The sequence below is a fragment of the Mercurialis annua genome, linkage group LG8 (assembly GCF_937616625.2).
Source record: "Mercurialis annua linkage group LG8, ddMerAnnu1.2, whole genome shotgun sequence".
NCBI lineage: Eukaryota > Viridiplantae > Streptophyta > Magnoliopsida > Malpighiales > Euphorbiaceae > Mercurialis > Mercurialis annua.
The window spans coordinates 10,468,808-10,492,608 of record NC_065577.1 but is presented as its reverse complement, the minus strand read 5'-3'; the positions used below and the strand labels follow the sequence as shown (position 1 = coordinate 10,492,608).

The following is a 23,801-nucleotide window of genomic DNA, read 5'->3' as shown; positions in this document are numbered from 1 at the left end:
AAAATAAATAAAATAGCGCTAAAATATTATTTACAAATAAATACTTTGAACGGGTATTTCTGCTGGTGCGCCTAATTCAATTCAAGAATGGAAACATGCCATTTTGATAATTTCTCCATGCTGCCGTGTTAACAAATGAACAATTATGAGAGAGCTTTTCACATCCCTAATACTCCTCTTCAAAAACAAAAATATTCTATATACGAAAACAAATTTAAACAAATTTAAATTTATAATTTCTATTTTTATAAATATTGAATTATATTATTATTTTTTTGTTAGAAAAAATAAATATTTATGTTCTTAAGAAATAATTTTATTTTTAAATTAAAATATGGCGTAAAGAGTGAAATTTAACTCTATAAACGAATATTAAACTTACAAAATAAACAGTCTATTAAACTATAATTTATCGATAATATTTTGTATAAAATAGTAGGTTTTTACGGAGTCTAACGGAAATGCTTTCAATACAAAGGAATGAAGTAACATAATTACACTATATGATCCTCTGTGTTCTCCATCTGATGCAACTTCGGCTATTTATGATTCGACGCTTTCTTCCTTTGAACAGTTATAGTGCAGCCTGTTCTTGAAGTTGTTCCTGTTCAGAATTTCAGCAATTTTACTTTTAGTAGAAACTTCAATGATTCAGAAAATGTAAGCAAATTATTGATAATGCAAAGGAAACTAGCTGTAGAACACTTGTATATTTTCCTGCAATACTTTGATGCAGAACAAATCTTTATGTTTGGTACTATTTCGTAGAATTGTAAACCAACTGAGCTGCTCAGCACTATTTATGCTCATTTATTTAAACGAGCTGAAAACCACGGACAACTTATTTAACAGTTTATAAATGAGCTCATATATGAGCTTGATAAGGGTTCGTAAATTGACTCGTAAAGGAGCTCAATATAGAGTTTGTGAACTAACACATACACGGATACACCATAGGAGACAGTAAATACCAATCTGCTAATTAAGCATTCGCATAGTCTTAAATTTTCAACTCTAATATCATGTACCTCACTCATGCCTCTTGCACAATGTTTCTGCTACAGTTTATTTGGTATACACTCTTGTAATAACCTCGACATACTTTTTCCGGGTAATGGACCCGCGGTACCCAAACTATCATACTTTTGCATTTTGGTGAACAAACTTTAATTTGTTTCAGTTTGATTATCAAATTTTTATTTCTTTTCAATTTGGTTACTAAACTTTAATTTTCTTTCAACAGGAGCATTCCGGCAAAAAATGCACATGTGGCGGTCGAATTTTACTTTTCTTTTTGCTTAAAAACTTGAACCATAATTTGACCGAAAAACTCCCATCGAGTTGAAATTATGATTAAATGATAAGTTATTTTTGGAAAATTCAAGCAAAAAACAATTGCCATGTGACAAAATCCGGCTGCCATGTCATTATTTTGACACGAAAAACTCCATTAAAATAAAACTAAACTTTTAGTAACCAAATATAACAAATTAAAGTTCGTCATCAAAATGCTATAAAGCGATAGTTTGGGCACTTCAGGATCAATTACCCCACTTTTTCCTATATATTGCCAAAAAAATGCCCCGATATTTTGGTCCTACTTTTAAGTTCTAACATTTTCCCAGATTTGTTACTGAAAATCCTTAACATTCCAAGTCATTCTAAGATTTGGTTCACCTCACATACTTTGCAAAGAAAAGAGTTCAGAAGGAAAGAGATTGAAGGGATAGTGAGAACAAAGATCAGGAAAGTCGGGTTAAGCTCACCTCTGTTACAAAGAAGGCATGGAACCCATATGGAACTCTATGAGGTAATTCAATAACTGCCACCGGATCCGCCGACATTGTTTTTGCATCGAGTACATAGACTGATGATTTTCTGCATATAAAAAAAAAGGTCAAGTTCAGTTAACAATTCACTCGTTAAATAGATGGAGTAAAGAAATTTAAAATAACAATTAGTTATATACAAACAAATTTGTACATAATTGCAGATGTTGGAAGAAACAAGATCATCAAAAAATGGCTACATTACCCGGTGTTTTCGTCGTACAGAAAGAATATCAAGTAACCATCGTCTTCTTCAGAACTGGTTCCAGGCTCCCGAGGAACAAATACAGCCTCTGAACCAAATCTACCAGGTCCCAAATCGAAGATCCCTTTAACATTGCCTCCAACTTCAAGTTTTGTTTTGTCCAATTGGGGTTCAGCATGCAGATCAAATTTGATAATTCCAGTGACCTTAGCAATGCTATCCAGAATGGTTCCATAGACAAATCTTTGTTTCCTAAATTCAGAGGAAAATCACTTAATATATATTCTAGCAAAAAGGACAATTTGATAACTAACACTAACAGAAGATGAAATAAAGTGAGGTTGAATGACCACAAAAATATTTACATAAACTTCCGTCTGCTGAAGTGTAAGAAAATACCTGCCAGTGTAGCTTTCATTCACTCTTGGGAAATCAACAGCAGAAACAGAAAGTCTCTTTTGTGAAGCTACACCAGTTTTCATGTTGAACCTCATCTCATACCTGGTTAAAACAGCGATCAGAAATGTATATGAATTTTTGTTTTAAACTCACTGCAATTTTAATATATCAAAATTCTCTTACAGTTCATTTGTAAAATTCTCAAGTTTTCCTTTAATAATCCCGCTGACCATGTCCAAATCTGGTTTTTCAAGGCGGCAAGTGATCAAAACAATTTCTTCGTCCTCCTCCCAAGCATTTGCTGGTAAGAAACCCATAAGTCAGTCATAATGAATATATATGAATTAAATTAGTGTATTGAATTGCATTAAGACAATCACTGAAATTCTAAACAAGTTCAGATGGAGATGGATTATGTACAACAGAAGAACAAATATCACTAAAGTAGAAGAGCTAGTATACCCTTACACGAAATCAGTCTATCAGACTGCAGAATTATAAGTTTATGAAGAGTAAAAAAAGACAGCCTAATTGCAATCTTTAGTAATGTTACGCTACACTATGCTAACTTCTTGTTATATGCTTATACAATAATCCTATTAGTGACATTCTAAAATCACAACTCAAGAAAATTTTCTTACATGAGTTGGAGTGATCAAGGATTGAGTTGATTGCTACCATATTGAAATTTTCTTAAACATTTCAAGCAATAGATAGGATTACTAGATGAGGCTTGGTGTACTGGAAGTTAATATCAGTTTTCCAGTGCCAAAAACAAAATTTTGAGCAAAAGAAACATAAATGGATTTGACAAGCTTTCCAAGTATTTCCATGTTAATAGTTCTTTAAGCTACAGGTAACCTGACATTAAGCAGCTGCAAAAATTTAAAGCATGTGGAATCGCATATGGTCATACCATTATGGAATATGAAGCAATTTGGTAGCTCAAACCATCTTATTTCACGGTCATCCTTTGCATACCGGGGAAGAACACCAAAACGAGCTTTTTTTGTTGCATCAAATTGAAAAATAAGCTTCTTTTCCTTCACCATTTCCTGAAAGAAAATGTCAAAAAAAAAAAACAGGATGTTCATTTTTTACCTATGCTACTTAATCAACACAAGTTTTAGGCTTAATCTAATGGGGAGGAGATGCTATGACGTCTATATTGGGTCTTGAGATTGAGTCTAGCATCCCCTATCCAAGATTAAAAATAGTTTCCAGAAAGATCCACCCTTAATTGTTTAGAAAGTCACCATTCATAATATAAATATTATTACAATTGCTAAAATGCTCCATTGGATAGCCGGGAAGTTTTTGGAAGAAAAAATTCACGGAAAATAAAATAATTCAGAAAGAATTCAAAAAGAATCTGATTTTCTTGCAAATGTATAGTTCAAGAGAACTTCCTCACTTGACCATTTTTCATTATAGATTTGCATCAGAGTTGAAATACAGATTTGGTGGAAATTAATATTTAGTAAAATAGAAAAATTAACAGAAAGTAGAAGATAACTATGCCTGATGGAACATAATAAGATGTGCAACTTAAAAGCAACTAATTAAAAATTACTGCATCATATTAACTAGTTTCTCTTGCAGCAATCAGCAGAGGTTTTCATCACGCCTATTAATCAGTGATCAAATATAATCTGCACCACATCTATTAACATAACTCAAAAAGAGCTCAAGTACTACAATACCTTTGGCCTAAAGTACATAGGAAGGTCCATGAAAATAGAATAGTTCTCAGTTATAGCAAAGTCATGCATCATGATGGGATCTGATACTGTTATTGGTACTGGGTCATGCATGAAACCATCCTTTGAAACAACTCTATATGTGACATATGGTGGTTCATGTCCATAGCCAAAGGTGAACATCTCTCCTGCATCCGAATTCATATGTTATAAGGTTTGTTTCATATAACTAGTAGCCTTACAGTCTGCTAATGAGGATGGATATTACCTGTGTATGGATCAACCTTTGGATGAGCAGTGAAAGAATGTGTAAGTCTCTTGTCATAATCCAATAGGCCAACAGTTTGTAGATCTCCATCTTCCATAACTTTAACTACATCTGCAGAATGAAGGGTAGATTTTTTAAACCCACCAAATGAGAGCAAGAGGTACCAAGTACTTTGATTCAACAGGAAATCCTTCCCGTTTGTCTGAAAATTCTACGGATATAAATTAAACTGTAATTGGGTCTATTAATAGTTGCTAGCATTCAGTTTTTCAAGTTTCAACTAACAAAAAAACTTGGAAGAAACTAAATTATCGAAAAAATGAAATCATTTAGCCAAAATTCAATTTAAATGAACTCTAACTCATGGATATTTCCAAACAAGGCCTTTGACCTTTCCTGAAAAAACAAAGAAACAGAGAAGAGAAGCTTACAAGGTTTATCTCCTTCTGAAAGTGCCAAAAGCTTGCTGTGGTGGTAAACGAGAGCCGTATTAGCTGGAAGAGAGGTAGAAAGAGTTAGTTTGTCCTCACAACATCAACAATGCCCAACAGTATTAGCAGCAACCAGATAGAGCCATACAGAGCATTCCTACTTTAAAGAAAATTCCAAGGGAACATTCTCTATTTTTTTTTTAAAAAAACCTAGCTAGATTATACAATAGAAAAAATCATCTTACACAAGGAGTAGAGTGGATGAATTACAGAAAAATCATCAATTAGACAGAAAATCAGTAGCACTGTATATTATTCCACATGAGATTCTCCCAATAAATCAGTAGCTAACTCAACAAACTCACCTGTCCCATGTCCATAAGACATGTCCAGTACTTTCAATTTTGCTCTTAGTATTTGCATGGAAACCGTGAGTAGTCCAAACAGCCCCTTAAGATCTCCAATCTGTATGAAGTTCAAAGAAAAAGTTAGAGACTGGAGAGAGATATTGAAATTTGTTAATTTCAGTAAGCTACTCAAAACAAATACTTCCCACTTACATTTTCACCAGGAGTAATATTTATACAATAGAACTCAAATTTGCAATTGCACGTTCATTGAAGAAATTAAGTATAATCAGAGGTCTTGAAAAAAAAAAGATATTAGATAAAATCTTACGACAAAGTCACTGTTAGTTTATTTTTTCCAGCAAGGAATGCAGCTGTTGTTTAAGCAACTGCAAGTCATTAAATAAAGCTTTTAGTTCCATAGAACAAATTAACAAATGAAATGCAAGATCAAAGCTGCCATAAGAACTAAAAAATGAAAAACACAAAGAGATCACACTGTAAATTAGAAGTAGAGCTGTGTCACCAGACTTTGTCAATGAAAGACTAATATTCCCAACTTCTCATATTTAAAATAATTGAAAACTGAAGCAGAGCAGATGCCTTAAACATAGTGTTAATTAACAATGTCTCTTCCAAGTAAAAAAAACAAAAAATTATTTTCAGGTAAGTCAGTTGGTACCTTCATAAATTTGGCACCTCCAAAAAACTCTTCTTGTTTAATACGCGATGTCCTCACATAGCGCCGAACATATGTTGCCTTTCCATTTTTAATGCGCATACCGTGAATCATGCTGCAAATTTTTTGATTAAGGAAAATAAACTTGTAAGAGCCCATATTTTTAGTATATTAGCAAGGATGCTCTGCATGCAATAAAGCAATGAACCAACATAGAATAGTAAAGTGAATAGAAGAAAACCGTAGCATACCACATAGTGTAGAGTTATCAGAGAATAATCAACAGTTATAAGAATCTTAATAGTTAGCACAAGCACTTTATTTATGTTAGTTAATATAGAAATAGCAACACATAAAATTCATTTTGCATCCTAGGAAAATCAAGCAATTATTGATAGTGCAATCGGCCAAGAGATTTACGACTTTAATAGCACGAATTAATGTAGACTAAATGGAAATTATATAAGCAAACTGTATGTTCTACAACTGGTCCAAATGAAACTAGTATGCTTCCATTAATCTGATCTGACCAAACTAATTGAAATTCACGTACCCATCACCATCAAACCTGCAGAAACAGAATCGAGAAAAAAATATTTAGCAAATAAATTAAAAGTACAGTAAATTTTTCAAATTGTGCAATATATCCTCTAAAGTTTTCAAATTGTGCAATATATCCTCTAAAACAGTAACCTGACTAGATTAAACTTTTTACATTTATTATAGCAAGAAGGGAAACTTAATCAGAATGTTGAAAGTCAAATCTAAAAATGAAAGAATTCAATTGAATAGAACATAAGTCAAACTCCACGTTTGCAAAGCTCAAATTTATTAGATTTTTGAAAGAAAGTGCTGCTGTGCCACCTTGTTATGAATACAAAAAATCATTTGCAATATTTCAATTCAAATTATTTCATGAATGGAATAATTTCATTTCTTCCAAAAATTCATTTTTTTAAGCTGTAAGACTTTGCATACAGCAGCTGACACTTCAAAACATGAGAATTTATTAAAACGAACTCACTTAGTTAGAATTGAATTTTTTGCATTTTTTAAGACTTTCGAAAACTATAAAGATGGGCATAATTATAAAGTCTGTAAGACGAGAAAAATTGACGAAATACAAATTTTAATATGCATAATGCTATAAATTTTAATGCGGAAAAACTATACTATTAAATTTTATATTCATACTTTTTCAAAGATTCAAAATAATAAAGTACGCAGTTAAGCTCTTCCTAGGCCGACCTCTGCATACAATTAATTCAATAGTTTATCAATAAAACGACAACAATCAATCAAAACCAAACATACCAGTGATATCCAGCCACAGGTGAAAACTTCGGATTCGGACCTACCCTCACAAATTCACCATTCAAGCATTCCTTTCATTTTTTTTTCAAATGAAACAAAAAAACAAATGTTAATTATATATTCTACAAACAAATTAATAAAATTACATTAAAGTTTCAGGAAATGATAAACTTACAGGAAGGTGACCTATAACGGGAAGGTCAGTGACCGGAGAAGATTCATCAACCGGAGCAAAGTTGCCGGAAAGATAATGAAGAGGCTGTGAATCATCGTGCATTAGTTTCACAATCAGCTTCTCTAACAAGTCGATCATCTTCGCGGCCAGTCCTCTTTTCGGCGACGGATTCACTGCCACCGCAGCGCCGCTGTTGCCGTGCTTCTCCGTCGCCAACTCCGCCATTTTCGGGGGTTACTTTTGTCAGGTCAGTGAGTGTGTGTGGCTGTAGTGGAGTAGTGCTTATTCTTCTTACACACATGGAAAGTAACGTTAGAGAAATAATAAAGGATATTTATATATATCGTATTTTTTTATCTTTTATTTATGAAATGTAATGTACTAAATTAAATATTAATATTATTTCTGGTAGAATAATTGTTTGCCGGATGATACTAATCAAACCTGGGGTGGAATGTCCAATGAGTCCGTTTTGTCTTTTCTGATTTTTGGTTTTGGAGTTGCCACGTGGCTTCTATTTATGGGATGAGGAGATGCTGTATTTGGTGGACAACCATAAACCATAAATTTATTTTTTTATACCACAACTGTGTCATGTCTACCACTCTTCAAGTTTGTCATAAAAATATTTATAGGTTAAATGCATTAAAAATCACCAAATTTTACGTATTTTTGATATTTAACATAATTTTTAATTTTAATAAAAAATACATAAACTTTCAAATTTTTGCAATTAAGAGCACATGTGTGTTTCCTTTGAAAAATAGTGCAACTTTACATCCAAAACGGCGTCGTTTTAATCTAAAACGGTATCGTTTTACATCCTAAATGGTGTCAAATTCTTTAATTGTAAAATTCTGAAAGGACATGTATTTTTTTGTCAAATTTAAAAAATTATATTAAATACTAAAAACACGCGAAAGTTGGTGATTTTTGGTACATTTAAGCCAATATTTATCCCATACTATACCATGTCATATTTACAATAAGCCAATAAGCATTTGCGATAAGAATTTTTTTATTATTACTTAATTTTTTCACATGGCTAACACGTTATTGATTTATTGCAAATGATATGACGCAACGGTTACGTGCAATAATATTTTTTTATCATAATTAACAGTTTCGTACTTTTTATTTGAAAATCAAACAATTTGATATTTTAATTTTAATTATATAAATTAATAAACCCTTCTGTTAGTTTTCTATGTTTTTTCCATTAAGTACGGACATAAGGACAAAATTACCCTATTTCTAAAACTACGTCGTTCTGAGAAACGAAAATTACAAAAAAAAACTTCGACAACTGAAAGTGACCAGAAACGACCTAAACGTGTCTGGATCGTCTCAAGCAAACCCAAATACCTATGGGTTTGCTTGAGACAAACCCATTTGCATCTGGTTCGCCTCGGCAAACCTAGATGATGATTGGTTCGCCTCAAACACATTTGGGTTTGCCTCAGGTGAACCCAGATGCGTTTGGCGCATTTGGGGTTTGCCTAAGACGAACCTAGATGCGTCTGGGTTCGTTTTAGGCATGGCACAAGTAGTGCTAGCGGAATATGGCGGTCATTGACGAAAAAGATGGCAGTTGTTGGCAGAACTGAGGTGGAAGATGAATAAAATGGTAAAATTGGTAATTGGTCCCTGTATTTTGTTGAAAGTTTAAAATGATTTTTGGGCATTTTAAGGTTTACATATTTCATTTAGGGTTTTGACTAATTTTCTTTGTTTGATCGTCAATTTAAACAGGAAAAACTAACATAAGGGTTTTATCGTTGACAGAATTAAAGCTGAGGTAGCAAATCATTTAATTTTTAAATAACAGGTATCAAACTGTTAATTTTGACAAATGTGAAGAACTTTATAGTAATTTGCTCTTATATTGCTAATAAGTCCATGATCATTTTAAAATAAAAAAATATTAATTATTATTTATCATTGATTTGTTGCGCAAACTACATGGCACAGTTGTAGTGTTATATAATTTCCCTACATAAATTCTACTCCTTTAATGTCCTAATTCTAAATTGATAGGTCATCTTCTATATTTGATATGTAATTTAAGGTTGTTAGTGAGGCTTAGTACTCTACATAATTAAGGCTCTCTAGTGCATTTCTGAGGTCTCAATAGGGCCAGTTGTTTCAGACCATTTTAAAGGTTTAAAAATTCTGACTAACTACTAACGTAAATAGTTTACCTTTGATAAGAAATATATAATTTAAAGTCTTATTTATTTATAGTAACTACAAATATTTATTCTTAAATAAATTAATGGCTTCATGATGGAAAGAGATTACAAAGCCCACGGAGCACGTAAATCTCACATCGCCTAAAAAAACAAAGAACGCATGCTCGCTTATAAATAGGTCCATCCCAAATCACCAAAGACAGCTGGATTTTCGGTCATGACACTCAGATATACCTCATTATTACTCAATTAAGATCTGAAGCTCATTCCTTTAATTCGAAACTATATTAGAAACCCTACAATAATCCTTTGTATATCCCCACGTCTATCATTTGGCGTCGTCTGCTGGAACTCAGTTCTAAAAAACAAATTCTATTGGTAGAAGAGGGGATAAACGGCAGAACTAAATAAACCCACAAGCACTGCCTGAAGCCTAGCCAAGATGGATGCGCCAGAAAAATGCCAAGCTATCAAAAGGAGGAAAGGAATGAGTACGAACGACTGTAGATAGGGTTACAAGCGGAACAAGATCGTCTTGGCAACGATTGAATGCAATACAACTCCGGACCTCAATCAAATGGAACGGTATGGATCACTAGTACTAGCGACCGAAGTCAGAGGACGTGAGGTCCGGAGAATATCGGTAGATCCAGGAGCGCACGCCAATATAATCACGGATAAAGCTTACCAAACCACATGAGGGAGCCTGATCCGGATAAAGAAGCAACTCAAAGACCTGCAAAAAATAGGGGGTGGCTCCTGGCGATAGGAGTGGTGGAGGTCGTTTGGTCTTTAAAGATTCAGAAGGGCGGGAAATGATGATTACCTCCCCGTTTTGGATAGTGAAGAGGAAACTCCCATATGACCTGATATTTGGACGACTGTTTCTCTACGAGTCAAGAGCGGCCGTCGACACCAGGAACAAGAGAATGATGATCCCTACGAAGAGGGGAACGATGCTAGTCACATGAAGTCAAAAGGAAGAAGAAATATGTCATCTTTTGGCGTTGGCTGAGTTGCTGCCCAAAGACAAAATACTCAAACTTACATGCAAAGAATCGAGACAGAACCAGTAGGAGAGACGAAGTTTTAGGAAATCCATGGAGGAAAGAATGTGAAATCGGCATCAACATGAGAAGGTCAACAGAAAGTGAAATAAAAAAGGTGCTTCGTGAGTTCCAAGGAACCTTCGCTACCAAGGCTTCGGAGATTAGGAGGTTAGACCCAGGAGTAGCATGCCACGAGTTAAACGTCAGCTCAACTATGAAGCCGGTTGGAGAGAAGAAGCGAAGACATTCGGAGGAATTGCAAAAAGCAATAGCAGAGTAAGTAGAGAAGCTGTTTGGGGCAGGTTTCATTGAGGAGGTCAAATACCTGAAATAGTTAAGTAATGTGGTCTTGGTGAAAAAGGCGAACGGAAAATACCGCATGTGCGTCGACTTCACAACCATAAACAAGGTGTGCTCGAAAGATTTCTTCCCCCTACCCAACATCGACCAACTGATCGACTCTACCGTAGGTTATAAGTTGTATAGCCTGGTAGACATGACGCAAGGATACAATGAGATCCCGATGAAGAAAGAAGATCATATCAAAACAAGCTTTATCACCGAGAAGGTAACTACTGTTACACAATGATGTTGTTTGGGTTAAAAAATGCTGGTGCGATATATCAGCAGTTGATGAAGTACATGTTCAAAGATCAAATTGGTAAGACAATGAAAGTATACATCGACGACGTAATAGTGAAGAGAAAAAGCGAGGAGGATCGCCTGAAAGACCTACGGAAAATGATAGAAGTGCTCGACAAGTTCAACATGAAGATGAACCCAAAGAGATACACATTTGGATTAGAAGGAGGAAAATTCTTGGATATATGGCGTCACTAAGAAGCAAACCCGTAGAAAATTAAGGCCATCCTGGAAATGAGCCCACCGAATAATCAACGGGAAGTACAAATCCTGAATGGCAGAGTGATGGCACTAGGAAGATTCATCTCGTCATGAGCAAAAAGATGCCTCCCGTTCTACAACACGTTGAAAACAAAAACATTCAAGTGGGGCGAAGAATGCGACCAAGCCTTCGACAACTTGAAGAAATTTTTACTCAAACCGCCACTACTGAGCCGGCCTGTAGATGCAAAAATCCTTTAACTGTACATTTTGGTATGCAAAGACACCATTGCAACGGTTCTAGTAAGAGAAGAGGAAGGCCAGTAACTCCCTGTATGCTACGTAAGTCGGACCATGAAGGACGCGGAATATGGATACCAGGAAATCAAAAAGATTGCACTAGTCCTAACAACAACAGCGAAGAAGCTGAAACCATATTTTCAAGCACATCTAATAGTCGTATGAACCAACCAACTGCTAAGCAAAGCTCTCCAAAGGCCTGAAATCTCGGGAAGATTAGTCAAATGGTTGATAAAACAGAGCACGACATTAGAAATGAGCCAAGACAAGCGATGAAAGCTCAGGTCCTAGCTGATTTTGTGGCGGGGCTAACTGGCTATTCCAAACCAGAAACGGAAGTAAAAGAGCAATGAGAATTATACGTCGACGGGGCAAAAAATGAAAAGGGAGTAGGATTCATCCTTAAAGGCCCAGACAAGGTGCGAATTGAGCTTCACAGCAACAAATAATGTAGCCGATTATGAAGCGCTGATAGCCGAATTAGCATTAGCGCCCAAGGTAAGAACTTTGAATTTGAAGATCTACTGTGATTCATAGTTAGTGGTTGGATAAATCGAGGGAACATTCGCCACAAAGGAAGAAAACCTGATAAAATATCATAAAATGGCAAAGGAACTCCTGTAAGAAATCAAAAAGAGAGGAGGACAGTGGCAAATAAAGAAAATTGAGAGAGAGAAAAATGCAGAAGCAGACTTGATAGCAAAAGCCGCCTCAGAGGAAAATGACAAGTTCCAACATATGGAGGTCAAATAAGAAATACTGACACCAACGATCGATACACCAGCAAGCTACCATATACAAGAGATAGACCAACGGAAGGTGCCAATCTAGAGATACCTTGAGATGGGAGAAACTTAAGGTGACAAAGGAGAGGTTGAGAAGGTGAAAAGAACAGCCAGCCGATACACAATCTACCAAAAAACGATGTACCGAACGACAGCAAGCCAGACATGGTCCAGATGCGTATCGCAAAGAGAAAGGCATTACATCCCGAGTCAAGTGAACGAAGGAATTTGCGGAGCTCACGAGGGACCAACTGCCATGGTCAGGAAAGTATCCTTGCAAGAATACTACTGGCCAACTATGGAGGTAGACGCAAAAGAGCTGGTAAAAAAATGCGATAAATGCTAAAAGCATGGAGATAGATCACATATACCCGCCCAAGAGACCAAGCCAACACACAGTCCTTGGCCATTTGCAAAATAAGGAATATACATCTTGGGACCATTCCCAACGGCGAAGAACCAAAAGAAATTCATCTTTGTAGCAGTCGACCATTTCACCAAATGGATGGAAGTGGAGGCTGTTTCTTCGATGACCGCAGCTAGAGCCGAGGAGTTCTTTTGGAGAGAAGTAGTAATGTCGGTTCGACAGTACCCAAGACGCTGGTAACAAATAACAGGAAGCATTTTGATAGCGCTACATTCAGAGGTTTTTGTGAGAACCTGGAAATAAACCTGCAATTCACATCAGTGGAACATCCAAAAACCAATGGAAATGATGGAAGTTACAAACATTTCAATCGGAAAAGGACTGAAGAAAAGGTCGGATGAGGCAAAAGGCAACTGGACAGAGGAGCTACACAGCGTAGTTTGGGCATACAAAACGACACCAAGGAAAGGAACAGGAGAAACGCCCTTCCAATTTACATACAGAGTAGAAGCAGTCATCCCTGTAGAAATTGAAATGCCCACGATAAGAATAAAACACTATAACGAAGAAACAAATAAAGAAGAACTGCGACTATCGAAGGATCCCTTGGAAAAAAGAAGACATTCGACAAACATTCGAGTAGAAGTCTACCTAAGTTAATCGGAAAGGTATCACAAGAAGAGGGTAAGAGCATAGGAATTTAAGGTGGGGGACCTGGTTCTGAGAGATGCTGAGATACGCAAAGGCAATGCTGGAGTAGGCAAGCTGGAAAGCAACAGGGAAGGACCATACCAAGTAATCAAGACAACCGGAAGAGGATCCTACCGCCTAGAAACAATATAGGGACAAGAAGTACCCAGATTCTGGAATGTAGAACATCTCAAAATATATCATGAATGAAAAAGCTCACAAAGAAATGTTTACCAGAAGCTACAAAAAGGCATAGACAAATAAAACATATGGAAAACAGTTCCCAAAAGGCAACAACCACGACATTTGAGAAACATCTCTCAAAAGGCAATGGCCAACATTTGAGAGGCATCTCCTCAAAAGGCAACGGCCAAAATATCTAAGGAACATTCATCAAGAAACAAAAAACAAAAAAGGCAACGACCAAAATATTTGGGGAACAGTCCCCCCACACACACAAAAAGAAGCAGAAACCGACACAATAAAATGATTGGAAACATTCCACCAAGAATCCTAAACAAAAGACAAACAATAACAAAAAGCCAGCAGAGAAAAAGAAATAAAGTAAAGATAAACGAAAATATGATAATTCATGAAGGTAATAGTAACGGCTAATGAGAGCCTACAAAACAAAACGTTATACAAAGTTATCCCCATTGGGAGTATCTAGGAAGCTAAAACCCTCCAAAAGAAAAGGAATGTTGGGGTCTGGCTGGGCCAAAGGCTGAGATGCAAATGGAGACGGAAAGCCCAAAAACAATAGATGAAGGCTCAGATGGCTAACATAAATCGAAGGAGCAGGAGGAACTGACAAAGGCACACTGGCAGGATTTGTAAGTGTTTAATCACTTTAAGCGTGCCTCATTATTATAGTAAGAAAATGTAGTATATATACAAGTTCATATATATTTATACTACATTATAAAGTTGAATTACAATTTTGTATTAGCTAATATTCAGCCATTTGGACTCTCCTACATCAGCCATATGTACAATTTTGTTTTCCATTTTATTCCTCTTAATTTAACATCTCTTAAATGTATAGTTATCTCTAATTTCTAATCATCAATGTCTTTCAGCTTTTCGTTTCCTCAACTTTTTCTTGGACGAAAAATAACGTCAAACTTTCAAACTTCCATTGGACTGTTACTAAACTTTAATACCGCCAGCCTCTATATTTTTTCTCTTCCTTTACCTCTTCCTTCCGTCAGACTGTTACCTTTAATTCTTCCTTTTATACCTCCTTCAATATTTTCTATAATTCATAAATTGTTAATTACGTAAAATGTCAATCTATACTGTTGTTGAGCTTCTTTTCGTTTTTCATTTTCTTATGCTCCTGAAGTTTGTACGGTCTATAGAGATTGTGGGATAATGCGGTTTTCCTCTATGCAGGAAACAAAAAGCAAGACGCCCTACTTGATTTTTATGTGAATGTTAATTCATCACAAGCATAATTGGACTGGTATTACTCTATAAACTGTAAGTTGATAATGACATTAGCATCAAATTGAACCAGACATTCAATAATCTTTTTAAATTATAATTTATATGCATATTAATTAGAAATTATACTATGAATATGATGCGTTTTCTTTGGGAAATTTGATGACCGTGACTGGTAGAACCCCTTTGGAGGATTTAAATGCATTGATTGATAGTTATGGAGTGTGTAATTCGAGTGCGGCTATTTTCGACGTTTTGGCTTAAGCTTGCACTCAACTTGGGGCTACTAAGAGTGCAAATGAAGAAGTTGTCAAGGTAGAGTTTTTGAGTCATTTGTTGAAGCTAAATCATGTTTCTTGGTTTTAGGCGGTGGATAAAGAAATGGTTTTTTAAAGATACGTGAAAAATGTTTGCTTACAATTCAATCATTTTATGCTCTTTGTAAGGAATATAAACTATTAGAAGTAATGTTTACTATTTATCCAAGGTTCAAGCGGAGTATTTGGCTTAATATTGTTGCTTTTAAAAGGGATTACTAGATTTTTGGTGTGTGAACTTTTTAAAAAATACTCCCTCCGGTCCATAATATTTGTCGCATTTGACTTTGGCACAAGAACTAAGAAAACAATTAATATGCCTCAATTTGTAAACACTTTTACTAAATTAATCCTACATTGAAATTTGTTTACATTTATGACTATCATTTTCATTTGTTTATTGTATTCTTTCAATAAATTAATGGGGGGCAAACATGGAAAAATAGCAATTAATGCTCTCTTGATATTATAACATGACAAATATTATGGACCAAAAAAATTTCTCAAATGCGACAAATATTATGGACCGGAGGGAGTAACAAGTTAGTTTTTAACAAAAATTTATCACGAATAGGTGTGTGAACTTGTTAGAAAATTGCAAATTGGTATTTTTAGCAGGTCACCAACAAGTTACAGGTTACCTTAATATAGTGAATTGACATTTTTTCATTTGAAAAAAAGTTCAAAATAATCCCTTATTTTTATCCTATATACAAATTAGATATTTATGTTATTAATTGTACAAAAAAACCATTTTCATCACAAAATTAAACAATTAAATATTTTTTTATTTAATTTATATTAATTACTAAAATTAAAAATATTCAATACAACCCAACATTGTCTACCGTTTTACGGATCCACCATTATCCGATTTACGGATACACCGCAAAAAATAAATAAAAAATTAATTTTTTCAATTTATAATAAAAATATTAAAAGCCTTCAGCAGAGCTCTTTTTCCGGTGGTGAGAAGGAGCAGCTCCTTCTCATGAAGGAGCAAGCAGCTCCTTCTCATTTCGAGAAGGAGCTGTTCGCTCCTTCCCGTTTTGAGAAGGATCAGCTGCTCCTTCTCAAAATGAGAAGGAGCGGCGCAGGAGCAGGTTGCTCCTTCTCAAAATGAGAAGGAGCGGCGCTCTTGCTCTTTCTCAAAGAAGGAGCAGGCTACTCCTTTTCAACGGAGAAGGAGCTGCTGCTCCTTCTCCGGCGGGTCTTCATGAGTCCGAAACCGTAATTCCGTATTTTAATTTTTTATTTAAAAGATTAAAAAATTTAAAAAATAATTAATTAATTTTTTATTGAATTAATTTTTTATTTATGGTTTATTTGATCGTTTTTAAAGATGAAGGACTAAAATTGAAATAACTAAAAAGTTTGAAAACTGGTTAAATTCTGGCAAATATACTGCTTCGTAATTATTCAACAAGTTGCAACACCAGTTTGATATAAAATAAAATTCAAACACCATATCGTCATTTTATAAAAAGTTGAAACACTAAAAGTACATGTCTCATATTTTGTTTTGTCATAGAAGATCTTTGAAGAAATTGGTAATGTAAATGAAGTTTTTCAATTTTACAAAAGAATTCTTGATTTGAACATTGTTAGAGATGCATTTCTTGCACAATATTTTAAAAAGAAAGTCGTATAGATTATAGAAGCAACAAGTTTGTAGCTTGGTTTCTAATACTATTATCTCATATCCGGTCCTTGCATTAATCGGCAATGTCAAAAAATGGTGTTTGCTTTATGAGGAATGATAAATTGGGAAAGAAACCCAATTTGTTGATTTACAAAAATGGTTTTCTTTGGAAGAAGGGTTCACGGAATCAGCAAGATTTCTTTATGATTTAATTAGCAAAGGCATAATACATCTGCGTGTCCCTGCACTTTTCTGTTTTTGCACATAAGGTCCCTGCACTAAAATATCCATCATTAAATCCCTACACTTTAACTCCCATCATCCTCAGATCCCTCTATTAAGGCGAGTGTTGACGCCGTTAACGCACTTTCAGTTTTCTTAATTTTAGATCCCTGCACTTTTAATTTTTTAATGTTACGTCCCTACACTTGTAAATGTTGGGATTATGTATAAATATGCATTAATTTTTAGTTTAATAAAATTAAATTTAAGTATAAAATATTAAAATTAATATTTTTTAAAGGGTATGATTTTAACATAAATAATAATAATGTCAAAAATTATATCTTTTATCTATTATTTTATTGAAAATTTCATTCATTCTTACTGAATGTTTAATATATTATTATTCATCTATAAATAAAAAAAAATATAATTTATTTATTTATTTTATTATGTTGAAAATAAAAGTGAATTTAATTTTTTTTAACAAATAAACATTAACTTAGAGAAATAAAACGAATTTTTATATTTTTTATTAAATAATTAAAATAATATTCTATACCGATAAATTTTATTTTTTAAATAATATGATAACATCGCACTTAGAGGTGTAAACGGACGTTGATCTTGATATATGTCAATTTCGAAGTTGAGTATGTTATATAAACTTACAAGTTCGAGCTATCTACTTTCATTTTTAAAGGAGACATATCAAGCGGAAGTCTGAATGAATTTCTAATTTCTTAATAATTTTTTATGTTACCTTTAATTTTTTTTTAAACTAATGTTGAATATTTCTTGAGTAAGGGCCTCATTCACGAAATGTACTCTAATACTTAAATCATATTTATTTTGATAAAATGATCGTTAATATAATTTTATTAAATCTTTAAATTATAAATTAATTAACTTTAAATAAAAAATAAAATTAATTAATTCTTTAATTATATTAAAAAATAAATTGAACTAGATTTTTTTATTTTTTATAAGTAAATATTAACTAACCTAAATAAAACTAATTTTAATATTATTTATTAATTATTAAAATGATATTTTATACCAGTGATTTTTTTTAAATAATATATAACAACATCGCACTTACAGAAGTAAACAGACGTATTCTCAAAAAAAAAGTAAACAAACGTCGAACCTCATATATGTCAATTTTGAATTTGAGTGTGTTATATAAACTTACAAAACAAAGCTTACTGCTTCCATTTCTAATAAAAATAATAAATAATAATATTTTTATTAATTTAAAAAATATTTTTATTGTTAATTTAAACATTATAAGTTAATTAAATTGCATTAACATCATAAATTATTAATTAAAAATTATATATTTTTTAAAATATATATATTAAAATAAATTTTTATATGAAAACAATTACAAGGACTTTGTTTACATAAAATTAAAGTGTAGGAACCTTATTTGTATAAATTAAAAGTGCAGGGACCTTATTTGTATATATCAATCTATAAAATTGAATACTAGTCTCATTAACGGCGCGTGTACTGCACGTGCTAACAGAACCTTAACAGAGGGACCTTGGGATGATGGAAGTTAAAGTGCAGGGATTTAATAATGGGGTACTTTAGTGCAGGGACCTTATATGCAAAAACAGAAAAGTGCAGGGACACGCAGATGTAATTAGCAAATTACATTGCATTATCTATTTTAATAATTTGTAAGATTTAATTTATACTATTAAATTATACAACTTAAAATAATGTAAGTTATTACAAATTAAGTTTTACTTTAATTTAAATGATTCAAAATTAAAATTTACTAATTTAAAAAAAAAATTCGCTATGCAATTTAAAGAGTTTTTAATCATATATGTTATGAAATTTGAAGAGTTTTGTTTGTATTTATATTTATAAATTATAATTTTTAATGTATTTTAATAAATTAATTTCATATTTTATACATTTTTTAACTATATGATTCATATATCAATATTTGAGTCATGGTTATTTCACCATTTAATTTTTTTTTCTTTGATCATTTGATGTGCTTAATTATTAGAAGAGTATTCTTTATTTTGAAAAATTCATATAATTCTGTATATACAATTTCTTTATATTCCTTGAACTATTATATTCGTAGTGTGAAGTCTTTATAGTAACATGTCTATAAATAATATATCATATAAATATCAATTCATTCAACTAATATATTAAATAAGATTCAAAAAATACTACTATATACATTAATAATATTAACAGTAAACTAAGCTTTGCTGAATTCTGTTTTATGAGGTCTATAGAAATCAACTGCCCTTTTTTGGTGATTTACTAAAAAGAACAATAAACTAAGGTTATTTTAAAAAATTAAATAAAAAAGTAATTATTAAGAAAAATTATAATTTTATTTAATTTTATCAGCGTAATGCGCGAACATCGACCTTGTATACATAGAAAAGGAACCTACCACAACGTCTAAAGTTGAGAGAGGAGATTAACGAACTCCTGGCGGGGACAACATATAGCAGCCAAAGGGTTAGCCTTGGACAAAGACAATCCAAAATGTTGAGCCATGTCCAATCCATCATGTTCCCAATTGAAGCACTGAATAAGTGAACCTACTGCCAAGGCAATTATGCGTGTGCCCATGCCAGCACCCGGACAAGCCCTCCGTCCCATTCCAAACGGAAGAAACTTGAACTCATGTTGTTCCTCTTCAAATCTTTCAGGCCTAAACTCAGACGGCTCTTCCCAGACATTGGGATCCCTATGCATAGCCCAAACATTCACCAGAAGCACTGTATCCTTTGGTATCTCAAATCCTCCTACCCTGCACGCTTCAGATGATAAACGAGGTAATATGAGAGGCGTTGGAGGATATAATCTTAGCGTTTCGTTCACAACACATCTAAGGTAGGGAAGCTTGATAAGATCTGAATCATTCAGCAACCGCTTGTGTCCGACGTAATTGTCAATCTCTGCTTTTAGTTTCTGAAGTATTTCTGGATACATCAGGAGGAGTGACATTGCCCATTCTAAAGCAACTGCTGAAGTTTCTACTCCTGCAATAAACATCAGCTGCGCCACACATTTGGTCTATCAGTGTTTGATCAAAGACCTGGACTTCCGAGTCTAGTTATAATATCAAATACTCAACTCGACACACTAGCTAGTCTCAGTGACGGACACACGTTGGGTCCAACAAGGTCACTGAGTCCCTCTGAGTTACAAAACAGAACTTAAATATGTATATTTTTGTGATTATTGTTTACATGTTAATTTAATTGACATTTATGAAATCAAATATTAATCTAATACATGTATTGACATTTGTTAATTAGATTAATTAATCTAATTTACAAATAGTTTTAATTTTATACTCTTTCTGTCCCATTTTGAAAGTCTCATTGTTGTTTTTCACATATATTAAAAAGACAAAACATATATTTTTTCATATTTTTCCATATTTATCAAACATGAACGGAATATTGTCTTAATTTAATGTTTCTAAAACTATATATTTAATAAAACACTAATTTATAGATATCAATTACATTAAACAAAACATACATTTATGTAGTTTTTGTATTATAGATTTTGTAAAGTATATATAAAACGTTAAATAAAAAAATTACAAGACAAAATTTAAGGTAACTATTATTAAAAGAATCGTCTAAATTGAAATTTAAATTAATTCATAAATTTATATAAGGAAATGGTAAACTCTTAGTAATTTTTGATGGTGAAATAAATTTGAATTTTTTAGATAACATGACTATTAATTCTCTCTTACTAAAATAAATACTCGCTCCGCCCCAAATTGATAGGCACTATTTTAAATTTCTTTGTCCTAAATTTTAGGCACTAGATATTTGTTTAAGAAAGTAATTGTCAAATATACCCTCATTAATTATAGAGAATATCTTGAAAACACAATAAAAATCATAAAAAGACAAAAATTACCACTATATTAAATGAGGGCAAGTATGGTATTTTTCATGTGTTAACTCATTTTATCTAGGGATCATAAATTTTTTAATACCCGTATTTGTCCTAAACTGTCTATCAATTTGGGACGGATGGAGTATGTAGATATAAATAAATTTTATAACTTTATCAAAAATAAACACTGGTACATTTGATTTAAATTTTATGGCAAATAAATATAATTGTATTTAAAATATTTGATAATTTATTTTTAAAGTTTGTGTAATTTGTCATACTTATATCAAAAATAATTTACATAAATTTTATTTTGATAAAATACAATAAATTTTGAAAAAATCAAAGTAAATTATTAAATAAATTTTAAGTGCAATTGGACAAAATAAAAGATATTTAAATACCAAATCTAATGAAGTGAAGACATATGCATGACATTTTTTTGACCCCAAAGAGTTATGTTTGAGTTTGATAAAAATATATTATTATCTATTAAAATTTATCAATTTGGACCCTGAACAAAAAGTTTGTATCGGTCACTCGCTAGTCTAATCAATAATTCTATCAAGTTCGATTCCCGATTATTTTACCGAGTAAAACCCTCAAAATCGAGCTCGAACTTGAACTTACCGACTTCGAGTTTTGAGTTTCAAATTTTAGAGTTTTCGACAGGATTGTTGCTTACCACCATAATACTTTTAATAACGTCATCAGTGTAAACTCCGGGTTCTAATTCTTGAAGATGTAAAAGAGTTTCAGCCGCCGATCTCTTCTCCTCCTTATTTATTCCCTTCGCTCGAATTTCATCAATTAAACTCTGCAAAAACTCATCTCTAATGTTGTGCGTCTTTATCATGCTCTTTTCTATTCCTTTAAAACCTATCTTCCTCAAGAATGGGATAAAATCACATATATTCATGGCGACAGTTGGGAAGAACCTGTCCTTAAATCCCTCAAGCAACTGCTTCTCAGCCTCGGTGTCTTCGTCCTCGACGTCCACACACGGCTTGCCAACCGTAGCTCTCATCATGACATTGCACATCAGAAGAGAACTCAAAAACTTCATGTCCACCTTTTGCTTGCCATAAGCTGAGACTTTATACAATCGGTGTAATAGTCTGCAAACTTCCTGCTCACGGATAGCGGAAGTTCTGCGTAGGCTGTTCGACGAAAACAGTTCAGTAACGGTGAAACGACGTAGAGTTCGCCAAAGATCTCCGTAAGACGCCCACGCGTAGGAGCTATAGTTATAGGTGAAATGATCGGCTGCCATTGATCTTGGTCTGTTGGCGAAAGTGATGTCGTTTTTGGTGAAGCACTCTTCAACCAGAGATGGTGAAGATACTACGAGAACCGAACGACAGCCGAATTTGAGCGATACGATCGGACCATACTGTGATAAGAGTGTCTGTAATGCTAAAGGAAGTGGCTTATTTCTGAGTTTGTGCAAATGGCCAATAATTGGCAGAGCAAATGGAGCCGGTGGTTGATTTTTGGTGCGATGAAAAAGGGTTTTGTAAAGTAAGAATATGAAGGAGAAGGTAATAAAGAGATAATACAAGCTTTCCATTTCAAAGCTTTAATTGTTAGATATTTCCAATGCAAACCTCTAATAGTAGCCAATGTGGGCCTAGCCTAAATGGTTAAGGCGTCTCTAAGTGCATCAAGAGGTTGTGGGTTCGAACCACACCTCGGTAACTAACAACTAACATGAGACTTTAAAGAGTCGATTTCCACCTTTGATAAAAAAAAAAAAAAAAAAACCTCTAATAGTAAGAATATGAAGAACAACGCTTGCAATTTATAGACTAGAAAGGTGGCAAATTGATGAGTATGGGTGGGGTTTAAATGGATAACTCTTTTAATTTGATATGGGTATCCATACCCTTAGAATCCTATTTAAATCTAACCAACCCAATCCACTTTATGTATAATGTTAAAAATCATTTTTTTGAAATTTAAATTTTATAACATTTTAAATGTAAATCTTGTGAAAATTAATAAATTTAAAGAGAAATTTTTAGAAACAATATGTCTTGGAAAAAAAATATTTTCTGGAAAAAATTGTTTCCGGCAATAAAAATATTTTCCCAAAAAAATATTTTTCTAAAAAAAACTTTATTTTCCTTTCAATAATATTTTTGAAAAATTATTTTCTGGGAAAAAATATTTTCCGAAAAAATTATTTATTTTTTGGAAAAAATTATTTTCCAGTAAAAAATATTTTGATTCGGTACGACTTTTAAATATTATTTTTGAAATTTAAAATTTATTTAATATTTTAATAATTCAAATACTCTTAAATTGAAATGCGTCATTTAATTCAATTTTACCCATTGGATTATCATGGGTGGATTGTTATGTCAAATCTTTTTATTATTTTTATTTTAATGAGTTGAAAGATTTTCACCCGTTTATTATCCTATTAACCAATAACTATTCTTTTATGATCCATATTTTTTATATAATGGGTCGATATAGGTGATAAATGGGTACGAGTTGCAACTCTAAGCTACAGTGACTAATTGGTTCAGTTAATAATTTTAGTAAATATTCATTATTGTCTTCCCGATAAATCAATCTAATATAATTATTCAATGTAACAATTGAGCTAATTTATTAGTACAACAAAACAATCAGACTTTACCAATTTTAGAATATCTAATAATAAAAAATACAATATTTTAATATT

At 32.9% G+C, this 23,801-nt stretch overlaps 2 protein-coding genes across 2 annotated transcripts; both read right to left on the bottom strand.

Moving 5' to 3' along the window:
* Nucleotides 1-378: 378 nt before the first annotated feature.
* On the bottom strand, nt 379-7,664 carry LOC126661008 (carotenoid 9,10(9',10')-cleavage dioxygenase 1). Its single transcript, XM_050354757.2, has 14 exons — nt 7,348-7,664; nt 7,173-7,243; nt 6,412-6,426; nt 5,862-5,973; nt 5,198-5,297; nt 4,833-4,895; nt 4,402-4,512; nt 4,137-4,321; nt 3,350-3,488; nt 2,617-2,734; nt 2,434-2,535; nt 2,035-2,286; nt 1,767-1,878; nt 379-604 (listed from the first exon to the last, which is right to left on the bottom strand). The coding sequence occupies exons 1-14, from the start codon at nt 7,570-7,572 to the stop codon at nt 575-577; spliced, it is 1,635 nt and encodes a 544-aa protein (XP_050210714.1). The 5' UTR covers nt 7,573-7,664; the 3' UTR covers nt 379-574.
* Nucleotides 7,665-19,550: 11,886 nt separating this feature from the next.
* LOC126661009 (cytochrome P450 81C13-like) lies at nt 19,551-22,704 on the bottom strand. Its single transcript, XM_050354758.2, has 2 exons — nt 21,795-22,704; nt 19,551-20,245 (listed from the first exon to the last, which is right to left on the bottom strand). The coding sequence occupies exons 1-2, from the start codon at nt 22,677-22,679 to the stop codon at nt 19,643-19,645; spliced, it is 1,488 nt and encodes a 495-aa protein (XP_050210715.1). The 5' UTR covers nt 22,680-22,704; the 3' UTR covers nt 19,551-19,642.
* Nucleotides 22,705-23,801: the final 1,097 nt, after the last annotated feature.